We start from the raw sequence: 12,506 nt of genomic DNA, 5'->3' as shown, positions 1-12,506 counted from the left end.
GGTTCAGTTCCTCTATCACTGGACATTTTATCTTTAATATAGAGCTCTACCTCCTCAATTCCTTTTACCACTCTTTCCTTCCTAAACAATTTATAACTAGCAATTTTTACATTCCAGTCATGCGAATAAACCCGCCAGGTTTCAGTCATGCCAATTATATTGCATTTCTCATAATCCAGCAAGAATTCCCAACTCCTCTTGCTTTTAATTATATACTCACAAGGTGCTTCTCCCTAGTCCCTCTCTCTGGACAGCCGCCTATGGTGAATCACATATGCCTATTATCACATGGTGGCAGAGGAGAAGGGTGATGCGGTACCACTCTGGAACTGTGAAAGTGTATGGCAAGTTCTTGTCTTTATATGTTACAGATTTATTCATTTCTGCAAGATACACCTCTCTCATCCTCTGGCTCCTTCTCAAATGTGCATTTAACATCCATATTTATGGCCCATCTTGATGCATCCTTACACACCACGTAAGTTCCGCTCTATCATTTACTCCTTAAAGAGTGCTAAGGAATATGTGATACAGAGCATACAAAGAGATACAGACCCCTTGCCCTCAAAATATCATTTGAAGAATACAAAACCAGCCTATGCATCTCCATTCCTGATGTCCCTGACTTCTATGGAGGACGGTGAGCAACACTGAAAGGCTCACTATTTAATGGGACAGTACTCTTAAAAGGCACCTAGGCAGCTGGTTTTTGCTCTGAATATGGATGTTATTACTGAGATTGTCTGTTTATTAGCAACTAAAACAAGAGCTGAGTTCATGTTTTTTTCTATTAAAATCAGAGCAAATGCACTATTGAGCAAATTTGGCTAACTTGTCATTGCTTCCCAGCTCTCAAACTCCTCTACCTGTGAGGATAAGGTAGGTCACCTTACCTACTTCATGTTAATTTTTTCATGGCATGTATGTTCTTGAGTCACGGAATCTACCAGCTAGTTTACCACCGCTGCTATTAACACACCACTTGTCTGGTATCTTGTGAGGTGTCCCATACCGACACAAACACAGACCTAGACTGCAGGTGTGAAGTAAGATATTCACTCAAAGTAATACTCAAAAAAGAAATTAAATGCTAGAGAGCTCAGCTCTGAGATGCCTGGCCATAGGAATTCATGGCCCGGGAGGAGGCACCAAGAGCCCTGTGTGAGTGCAGGACAGGACTCGTGACCAGCATGATCTGCACAGCTCCTAGAGTATGCTTTAGCTTCATGTCCTTCAGGAGATCAGGTGCATTGCTCTTACAGAAGGTACCTCCATCTGTGTGGGAACCAAAGCATTGAACCCTCTCTGAAAGGGAGAGCCTTCATCCTCTTTTTGGTAGACTGGGATTCAGCATACTTCTGAGTCAGAAATTGTGCTAAATAATTACAGGACTCACCCTCCAATGAAATATATATGCTCCAGTCCCTCTATTCTCAGAGGGGATTCACAATTATATTTCTCAGGTGCTAAATGCTTTTTGGACTCTTTAGCTGTCCTAGACATACTGGATAAAAATAAACTCTAGATTCGCAAATTATTTCAGAAATAATCACAGCATTCAATCTCTGTTAGAAATGTCAGTGAAAACTAGAAACCTGCAACAAGATGAAGACCCGCTTCACTAGTCTCTGCGCAGACAGCGGATGGCATGCTTTTTGCACCTCAACCTCTGGAATCTAAACGGACATTTCGGATAAACAGTGGGAGGAGCAGGCACTCAAAAATTTCTTTGATTGCATCCTAAATGTCATTTTAAGGTGTGACTGACTCCCAGCCCCTCCAGCCAACTGGAAGCCCTGCAATCCTATCCCTTGAGTATCAGCGCTCTGGGAACTGGTCCTGTTGTGTCTGCATGACAAGATCCGCTGTGTTGCAGCTGCACCAGTGCAGAGAGCAGAAAGTTTTGATGGTACTGTGACTGTAGGGAGAGAGAAATCAAAAGCCTGGTGGTTAGATGAAGAATGTGGCCCACAGCTGGGAATGTTAGGAGTCTCTGGAGGGTTTTGACAGCATCACACCACTGAGTGTTACTGACATTCATGTGTTCCTAGTGAGATTCGTGTTGCTTAACCTCAGGCATCGGCAGTGAGGAAAAGGGAAAGGACTGTAGGAATAGTGCTGACCATAGAGTGTGGCCATATGTTCTGCTGACAGAGGTGTGAGGCTATGGAGTGGCTACTGAAAGGACTTTGCCTGAGGAAGGCTGTCGTTGCAGTCATTTTCAGTATGCTGTTGGTAAAGCTTTAAGAAAGATGTTATCGAAAGTATGGAGTGCATTCAAGCTAGGGATTTTGACTACTTTAATACACTACTATCTGTGTGCTTTGTGGTATTTTCTGGATATTCTCCTGGCATCCTAGGGTGTTTACTAACAACATGGTGACCTGTGATACCTACAGGACTGTGGTCAGTAAGTGTGTTGTGGACAGTGTGATGACCCCACAGGATGCATTACTGAAAGATTTATTGAGCGTTGGGAGTGTACATATAAGCATGATCACAGTGCTGTTGGATTGGGCCTGGCTGGTGCCTCACTGCCCTGGAGCTCAGATAAAACGATCACCAGTCAGGCTGCAAAAGGCCATGACAACATACTGACAGGCTGGTAGTACAAACCCATAAGTCTGAACGAAGACCTTTCATTGTTATTTTGTGGTGACGCTCTTAGGGACAAATTTAGACCTGTGTCCATTACATTGTTCCTGTCCTTATCAGAAAAAACTATGGTAAATCCTGAACAAGGCAGCTGTCTGTCTAAGCTAATATATCCCTGTACCTGGCTGGATTCTTTCCAAAGGTTGGTCACTCCTGGTCTGCTAACTGAAGAATAATTTTCACCAAGTTAGTGTTTCAAATAAGAGGAAACACACGTGTGGCTGCTGTGACGGTGTGGGGAGTGAGAAACAACACCTTCTCCCCTGAGTTCAGCATAACTTTATAAAGCTGGCTTCCACTTTCTCCTGAAATCACCCATTACAGCACAGCTTTGTTTACCCAGTACAGAATAGATCACTGTATTTCTCTTCTCCCACAGATAAGTCAGTTTTCTGAGTGGGCTAGAGTCACACAGTTACAACTTATCTCACACATAAATCTTGGCTTGGAAAGCTTTCAATATCTGCCAGAAACTTGGGCATGCTTGATTGTCCCAATCCCAGCTAAGATGCTCAAGAAGTCCGACAGTCTTAAGCTGCTCACTCAGGCTGCTGTGGCCTAAGTTTATTTTCAAATCAGTAAGACAAATCATCTTTTCTCTACATTTTTTTTCTAACATCACGAGGGTTACTTTGGTGGCCTCATTTCAGCATGGAGCTGTTTATTGACAGTCCCAAGGTTGGAGTTCATGAACTTTTCATACACTAAATTGAGTTTTAATGACCAACTAATTCTTGAAGCACTCTTCTCAAAAATATCGGTGAGTATACACAGCACCTTGGGATGAAATGGAACTGTGAGCTGCTCTTCAAGTTTGCCCCACTTTATAGTACATCCTTCCAGAGCAGTTTTACCAGGATCTCAAAACTTCCCATTATCAGGGAGGTTGTGTCCTCAGAGACACAACACGCAGGATGATTAACTGTTCCTCTCTCCCAGTAGGGGTGAAGGACCAACTCCCCAGCCTACTCCTTGGGCAATGGCAGGACAGAATGGAAACAGCCCAGCAAGGAGGAATCAGTATCCATAAGCCATTCTCATCTCATATTGTGTCACATTTGTAAACTTTATTTTCCAGTCACATAATCTGGAAAAAAAGCTCTTTTGAAAGCAGATTTCGGATGTTAGCTCTACCAGACAGCTCTGGGAGTAGGGACTGTTAGTTTGCGTCTTTTGAGACTTAAATCAGTCCCATGGCTGCTACCTTCCATCCACCCTCCAGTGTTTTATTTCTTGATAAGTGCCAGGGTACAGCAGAGGAAATGAATGCACTGATAAGCTGGAGAGATGTCTTCTCAAGTGGTTCTCAGCAAGTAAGTGGCTGAGCAGGGAACAGAAATGAGCTTTCTTGTGCCCAGTTGTGCCCTTTAACTGCCATTTCTCTACTCCAATAAACATACAATCCAGCCACCAGGAAGGGTTTGTGGGTGGTCTTTTACTTAAGGGATCCCAGAAAAGAGATACTCTAGGCTACAGCATAGTCAAAACCATGACCTTTGTGCTTTCCCTATCATTCAGGCAACTGCCCTAGGGGTTATTTCAGGGGCAATTACAATTAGATGTCAGAACCTCTTTAACAGCTACCATCGGCTGTCTTTTGTGCGCTCCAGAGAGCAGCTCCCAGGAGGGGAGCACTGACTTGGCTGCAATGTCCATGAGGGTAGCACATACTGCTTATCGGAGGTTCGGCTGGCTTTAGAGCACAGACCCTGCATCAGCCAGCAGGTAAACAAGCAAATCCTTGCTCTCACTGGAAACAGGTTGCTTTTCAACAAGGAACTGTTAAAATCCTGCTCTTTCTGCAGGGTGAATCTGCTTTATGATACAGCACAGAACAGCTTGCCTGTGTGTTTATCACACTGAGCCAAACACAAAGCAACACAAGCTGGAAGGAAGTTGTTTTATACTTACCAGCAGCATTGATATTTTCCTCACAGGAGTACCAGATCCCAGTGTGGAAATACCTGAAAAGGAAGCGGTCATCTCCCGTCTCCCAGCTGTAATGAACCACATTCTGGTTTGTCTCATTTGCAGTCTCATTCCCACTGTAGTTGAGGCAGTTTGTCTTCTTGTCTTTCCCACAGCTCGGCTTGGGGACCCTCTGTGTGCCCTCACACCAGTGGGTCGTGATAAAAGCTGTTGTAGAGAAGAGGAGAGCCATCAGATTCAGACTCACTGCTAGCAGGGCTCTGCATCTTCGATTTGTCTTCATGGTAAATCCGCCCTCCCTCCCCCTCCTGCTGAGAGAAGAAGTCAAAGGGTTTTGTTTTATTTGGGGGGGTGGGTTCAAAGCCTCTCACGATTCAGAATCCAGTTTTCCAGGCATCAAAACTCTCAGCTTCTTCCAATCTGTTGTTGTAGCAGTGAAGGAAACGCTGCAGCCAGACTCCCATTCTTCTCTTCACTTGAAATCCTGCCTTTGTACGTTAAAGGAGCAGCTGCAGGCGCGGGAGTGCGGCCGTCCTCTTGTAGCCAGTGTGCTTCAGCGCGCTGACAGGATCAGAGAGGGTCTGTCTCACACAGAGCACCGAGAGCAAGCGAACATCTGTTCGGGTACCACACATGATCCCCGGGGGCTCCGCAGCCTCCTCCGCTGGGAGACACCACCAGGCTGCGGGACTCGCCGTCCTCTGCTCCCATAGGGTGAGGCAGAAGAAACTCAGCGGGAGGCAGGCGGCAGGGACAGATGCTGCCTGCTCCCACCGTCCTCGTCCTCGTCCGACCTCGGGGACCACTGCAGCGCGCTGACAGCGGAGTGGGACTGGGGGGAGGCGTCACATCTTAGTCCCAAAAAGAATCATTGTTTGGAGCTGCGAAATACATTTTTTATGCACCAGAGGTAGAGATTTGTCCAGGAGGAGGAGGGATCAAGAGGTACTTTAGCTTTTCTGCTCTGAGCTAGTGAGTAGTAAATCAAGGGTTTGATTCTGCTGTCAGCGTACTGGTGTCATTCTCTGTCTTCAGGGGCTTGCTCTGACACTCAGCAAAGCCCCAGAGGAATTTGGATTTGCAAGTGCGTAATGAGCAAACCCAGCGTCTTTCACAATACCAAGTGGAGCCCCTTTCTCAGGCTTTCATTTCCACACACAGCCCATGCAGATGCTCTGTTTGAAGTGGGTCTGTAGGACATTTTGTAGGTCCTGGTTTGTGCAGACAGAGAGAACTAATTAAAGAAAACCCTGGCCTTTACTCGTCAGATGGCAACGCTGTGAGAGCAGGGAGCACTGCATAATATCCCATTTCCAAAGAGAAGTGTACTGTCCTCTCTTGTTGGTTGGCCAACTCGTAGAGTTTATGACCTCTTTCCACACTGCTCAGAGCTATCTGGTGAATACCAGGTGCTGTGAGGGGACCAGGGCACCTCATGGTGGTGGTGGTGCAATCTGTAAGACCTTGTATCCAGGCACTGAGGTTGGCCACATTTGTCACACAACAGTTCTGTGTCCTTAGTAAATGAATGCAATTTTCTGTGGTGAAGAAGTTGCATGTACCTCCTGGGCCTTGGACTGAGTGATGTTTCCTTCCAGTCTTGTCTGGGGTCCCTGCAAGGGCCATGGGGATGCTTGTGGCCTCTCAGAGCAGCCCAGCACTGGGTTTCCAGCAAGCCCTGGAAATAACCATGCAGCCACACAGGCTCATACTAATAGATGGGACAGCACTCTCGTCTCACACCCTGTACTCTGTTAAGTCAGCACATTGACTCAACATGCAAAGTTCATCCTATGCCTTACTGCCCGAAGACATGAAATGTGGTGGTAGTTTCTCCAGCTCCTTGAAGAAAGCCAGGAAGGACCAGGTGAAGCTTCTCCTTAGCAAGCCACCACACAAGACTTCAGGGACCTGTTCCTGCCTCCCTAATGCCTCCCTCACAGGTAGCCACAGGACTCTGCATTATGCCTCTTGTTGTGCCTGTCTTGCATGCCTGGTGCCAACTGTTTGTGAGATTTTTCATGATTTACAGATTCACTTGGCTTTAGCCATTTTGCATTATAAATAAGCTGGAAAGTTACTAGAAAATTCTGCTCTGTGAGAACAATTGTGATGGCAACTTTGCAAGGTTAGTGAAATAGCTTTGTACTGCAGATACTTCCCTACCTAAGTGCCCTTCATTTTGTCCACTCCTACCTGCACATGATGGCTCCCACCTCTTCAGTGCCAGATTTTTCCAGTGGCCTGTGCTAGAAGAGTCAAAGTCTTCCTTGTCCTGTTGGAATTGCACTGCACCTCTCCTTGTTCCAGTCCTTTCAGTATTACATTTTGCAGCCAAATAATCAGCATTATTTGCTTGGTTTTAATTGCACACAAGAAATACAGATGATAGCTATTTAGAGGACTACAGGATTATTACTTCAATTATTTTTATGTTGCGGGACATTCCGCTTAGTAATGCATTTGTATGTTCCTGTGTTTCTCAGGGTTAACTACCTGCTTAGAGGAATAAACAATGCACTTTAAACCTTGACAGAATTCCTTCACAAGAAAGCTAGCACTCTTCTTCAGGATTATATTTCAAGTCACTGGCAGTAGCTGAATCATCACACTTTTCCAAGTGTGAATACAGGTCTTTACAAGTCTTTTCTCACAAATCTTCTCTATCTACTACTCTGTGGCTTGTGTCTTCTGGTCCCAGCACCAACTTCTGCACAGTTTCTCCCCGTGCCTATCTCCCTGAGGACTGGGCATCCAAGAGTTTGGTTATCTGCGACAATTTTTTTGTAAATACTTTTTAGATTTTGTTTTTACTCCTAATCCTAACAGATATTTCTATTTCTGTTCTTCCTTATCTTCTTTATTCTTGTTTTTCAGGCTGTCAGGACTGTTGAGAACAGAGACAGTGGCAGTACATAAAAAAAGGCAAAATAAAGGAGAAATTTGGTTTCTTTTGTAATATAGAGCTTTTAGAACCTTAAGCATTTTAAAATATTCAGCATAAAGTAAAGTATGCTCAAAGACAGGGAATTTTTATAACATTATTTTTTTTTCTTTTTCCTAACAGAAGTCAGTTTTTTTCTAATTATTAGACTCCTCTGGCTGTATACGTTGGGATTACTTGAAGGAAATGCGTCTGTGCTGTACTCATGCTGTAATGCTCCAACTATTTCTCTCTATATAATCCCTGTTCATCAGATTTGTTGTGTATAAAAATGGAAAGATCATACATACATTGCAAAAGGAAGTTCAGATGCCTGGATTAAGCCGTATTTATGTATGTATTTATGTATTTATAATAGTAAAGCAGAAGGGTTTGAATGCCATAGAGAAGTAGTTTTCGTATTGTGGCTACAAGAACCCTTAAAATCCTTTTTGCAGCAATAGCTTTTCTCTGATGTTGTGAGAAAAACTACCTTCATGAGTTATAGATAAACCCCTTTTCCTTTACTATTTCTTATAGGATTAGTGTAAATTGTTATTACTCAGTATTTACTCGAGTACAAAAAGAATTTGACCGAGAGGATTTAAAATAACGACAACATTTGCAAAGGAACCCTTTCAGTCAGGCTCTGCTTTTCACTAGTGGGAATCAGAAGCAAAATGAGAGGGAGAGGGAACTTTTGGGTCCTCTGATGGTGATGGGTGGCATGGTGAGCTGGCTGGCTGTTTATTTGATACCAGCAGTTGACGCCGGCATTATGGGACTATATGCTCATTTTAAGTCAACAATTAAAAAACTCTATAGTTTTTCGTTAAATTCTCATTTCTTACAGCTCTGTCCTCCTGGGCTTCCTCATGTATTTTTATTGCCTTTTTCATCTGTCACTGGACTGCGCTTCCTGGCTCTGACTGCCACCTTGGGTTGGACCCCTCCTCGTAGTTCATCTTTGCTTTTCCTCAGCACCACAGAGCCACAGAATCCACCTGTTCAATTCATTCATCTTGCAAATAGTTAGAAATCTCCTTTTCTAGTCAGAATTTCCCTCCTTTGACATAGAGATCTGCATAGCCCATCGCTTATCTTGTTTTCTTATCATGGCAAATATGAATTGTTGGTGTGTCCTCAATATACTTCCCCTGTCCCCACTCTGTCCAGCAAAACGTCAAACTTTGCCTTACCTCAGTCACATAACAGGATTTACTTTTATATTTGGGGAAGAGGGTTAGGATGGAAATGCTCTACATACTTCCCTCAGAACACTAACATGTCTGTTAGTCAACTATGCAGTTTGTCTTCTATCCATTCCATATGCAGGCTACCTTTTGCTGGTTTTACCTAATTTTTTTCTTTTTTTCTCAGAACTCTAACCCAAAGTAGTCTGTGTTCAGCAGCGATGCTTACCACTCTGAGCCCACGGGCTGAGCTGTACAATCCTGCTCATCTAAGAGATGCTGCTGAGAAGAGATTACTGATTTTTTAACAGAACTTAAGCCTTCAGCAAATGGACAGTCTCACTAGGGTATATTTCAAGGTGGGATGAGTATTAATACCATAGGAAATCTTGGTCTTCAGTTTAACTTTTGACTTGAAACATGTCTTTCATGCACTTTGCTTGTGGGCATTGAGTCAAGCACAAGATGATTGCTCAGGAAATTCTTCCTGTTCCTAAACTGACCAGGCAAAAAATGGTTTCTGACAGTACTGTAGCAAAGACCTTTAGCAGTCTTGACAGAAAGGAATGCAGTAAAACAAACTGTTGATTCTCCTGTATTTTTTCCCCATAACAATTTCCCTGGCCCAATGTCACTGGTCAGTAGACAAGACATTCCTCACTGCCTTCTTCAGAGTAGCTGGTTTGGATATTTTAATCAGCTGTCAGTGTTGCTCGTCTTTGTTTGGACACCAGCACTGTGCCACTCAAAGACTACAGGCACTCTTTCTCCTGACAGCAAATGGGATCTCAGTAGCACTCTGATCTGCAGCCTGTCCCAAACAGAGTTAGATTAATCATGCAGCACTGCTCTCCGAATAAAAACTGGCTGGTCCATATTTTTGTAATAGGGCTGGGATGCTAACAAATTTGTACTTATCTGGTATCTGCATTTAATTCTTCCAGCAGCTGGTGGAGAGGAAGGGAGATGAAAGGAAGTGACAGGTCTGAGTCATGTTGTAAATCGTGTCTAGGAAAGTTGACTGGATAAGTTGCCTGAAAAGGCAGTCCAAAAAGTCATTCCCAATAGGCCATTTACATGTGTCCACCTATTCTGGGAGTGCATAAAATGTAATGGTATCCTGCATTTGACCCTGAATTAGAAATTCTTCTGTCTTGGAGTTATGAGAATTATTTCCTCACAATCAAGATGCATACTGTTGGATTAAGATAAAAGCTTAATTAATATTTAGTACTTTTTTTAAGACTAACTTTGTTCAGATACATTTAAGTTATCATAAGAAGTTACAGGTCCACCTAAGAAGAACTCTAAAAGCAGAACTCACCTTCTTTATCACTACAGTTAAAGAAGCATTCTTGCATAACAAAGCCTTAATGACAGCTTGTGAGCCTTTCAAAATTTGTAGACTCCTTGGCCTGGCTAAATAGTAGTCCCAAAGCCACAATAAACATAGCAATGCTGAGAAAGGTTCATTACACAAACATGTTCTTTTATAACCCAGGCATCTGATTTCCACATTCATACAAAGTTATATATTGTCATAGCCCACTGTGCCTTTGGAGGTGCCTAATCTGCTAACTACAGATGAATTCATTTATATCACTTCCATTTTTTGAAACATTGCTAGGGTTACACTGACGCTAGCTGATCACTGACAGTTGATCAAAATCTTTTTAAACAATACAGATCTCAGAAACATTGCATCCTAGTCCTTGTGGCAAATCAACCAAATCTAAGATGGATTTAATGAAAATTTGATTTCTTCCTCAGAATAGACTCAAGCTCTGAAATAGCATTTTAACTCTTCCTTTTTTTTTTTTCTTTTAAGACTTTTTTTTCCTTTTTATTATCAATATATTTCTAGGGACAGAAACTAGAATGTTTAAATGACTGTAGTTTTCAGGTTTTGCCTGGCAAAGAGTCACCTGTGTATATCTGGAGTCATTTATTTGAAGAATAATGTTGCTTATTTGTATATCTATGTATTTTATTCCCATAATAAGGATTCATCCATATGTCCAGGCACTGTAAGTTGTAGAATATGATTTGGCAATGAGATTTTAGTTCAAAAAGGGGTGGTCAGGCAGATTTGTTTGAGCAAGGCCTGTACCCTGGGGTTCATGTTTCTGTATTCTCTGCAGAAATCATACCCTGTACAAAATCCATTTGGGAAAATAGACTTTACCAGAGCAGAGCAGGAGAGGCTACTTATGTACAGGGATGACTTTTTGATGGGGCCAGTATGACTTGCAGAGAAAGAGCATACATTCTGTCACTGAAGGCATATTCCAAGCCAATGGATCAAGAGCCCCTAGGCCGTGCTCATGATCTCAAGTGGTGTTGCTGGCTTGGAGACAAATGGATGCAGGGTAGTGATCCTGAAGGTGAGAGCAAAGTCTGGCAACCACAGGAAGGCAGGATAGTCAGGTTGGCTCTAGAAGCTGAAACTGAATTTTACAAAATGCTGCATTCAGTCTACATTGAGACAGAAGCTACAGAACACAGGAAATTTACACATACAGCAAGCAGATTTAAAACATTTCGGTACCAAATCTCAATCTGAGCAGAAGTCTTTTCCCCTGGGAAGACAGTAGAAGACAAAGCAACAAAAGTAAAAATCAAGAGATGATAGTAGAAGCAAAACAGAGAGGAAAATATATCTCTTCATGGCAAAGCTAGGTAATTGCATAACTGTTCCAAGTGGAAGAGAAAAGGTCAACAGGCAGATGACAGGCTGGTGCACAGAAAGCTTGTGCCTAGCAGGGGACAATATTTCACAGTGCATTGGAAGAAAAATCAATGATTATGCAGAAGTGACTAAGAAAATGCCAAACTGTATGAACAATATGAGAAGCTGAGAAGGCCTGGGTAAGACTATCCCATAATGACACACAGCATCATGGTGAGAGACATCCTCTAAACTGCAGGACATCTGAGGTAGCACCAAACTCAGCAGAGTGATGGGAACAATGTCAAAATTAACAATGAAGTTGTACCAGATGGCAGAAGTGGGAGTCAAGGCCAGGACTTGGCAAAAAGAGGGAAAATGTTAGCCATCAGCCTGTCTGGATAGCAGCAGGAGGGATGAGATATATGAGCAACCTGGAGGATGAGCAGGACACTACTTAACTGAATGAAAGCACAGCAGTGAACAGATAGGGATTATACAGTGGGAGGTTGGTTTGAAGACCACAATATGTTAAAAAGTATAGAGCTGCAGCTGGTTTGTATCAAAGACCACTTTCACAGGACTATGGGAACTCTCTGGTCTCAGCAGAGGGGCAAAATAAAAGAGCAACTGTTCAAAGGAAAAATGCAATAAATCTTCCAGGAACTTAAATGGGAATGAAGTTGCAGGAGGGAAAAAGTTCAGCAGTAGCATAAGGACTGCCTGCTCAGCTCAGGAGCCTGGGGCTGTATTTCCAGGCTCACAGCCGATCATGAATATTTACCCTTTCTAACCCCTTCCTTGACTGAGTTTTGGATGGAGAAAAGTCCTTTCTATTCTCAGTTTCCTGCAAGCTCTCAGGTAGGGAGCACTTCGCCTCTCCACTTGTCCTCTAAGGTTATGTGCATCTTTGAAGAGGTCACCCTCTTCTCCACCATGTTCACTATTGGTGGTCCTCAATTCGTTCAGGTTTCACAGAATTCTGATATTCTGCACGTTACTATAACCCCCATAACACAAAACGGACTGCATAACTTGATAGAGATCTAGAACACTCAGTTAAAACAGTTCTGCCAAATGTGAATTGTAGAATATTTGTGGTTGGAAGGTCTGTCTGGAGTTCTTTTGATCCAACCCC

General features: G+C 43.1%; 1 protein-coding gene across 5 annotated transcripts in view; it reads right to left on the bottom strand.

Annotated features, from left to right (window-relative positions):
* Nucleotides 1-5,464, bottom strand: part of GSG1L (GSG1 like) — an 84,472-nt gene extending 79,008 nt beyond the window's left edge. For all 5 annotated transcript variants that reach the window (XR_012625201.1, XR_012625202.1, XM_074840407.1 and 2 more), the window contains exon 1: nt 4,567-5,464. Coding sequence is in view for 3 of the 5 variants with exons in the window: in XM_074840407.1 (XP_074696508.1) it covers nt 4,567-4,867 (301 nt within the window). In the remaining 2 variants the exon portion in view is untranslated. The remainder of the gene's footprint in view (nt 1-4,566) is intronic.
* Nucleotides 5,465-12,506: the final 7,042 nt, after the last annotated feature.

The sequence above is a fragment of the Strix aluco genome, chromosome 15, assembly GCF_031877795.1.
Source record: "Strix aluco isolate bStrAlu1 chromosome 15, bStrAlu1.hap1, whole genome shotgun sequence".
In the NCBI taxonomy this organism is placed as follows: domain Eukaryota; kingdom Metazoa; phylum Chordata; class Aves; order Strigiformes; family Strigidae; genus Strix; species Strix aluco.
This window is presented reverse-complemented; position numbering and strand designations above follow the sequence as displayed.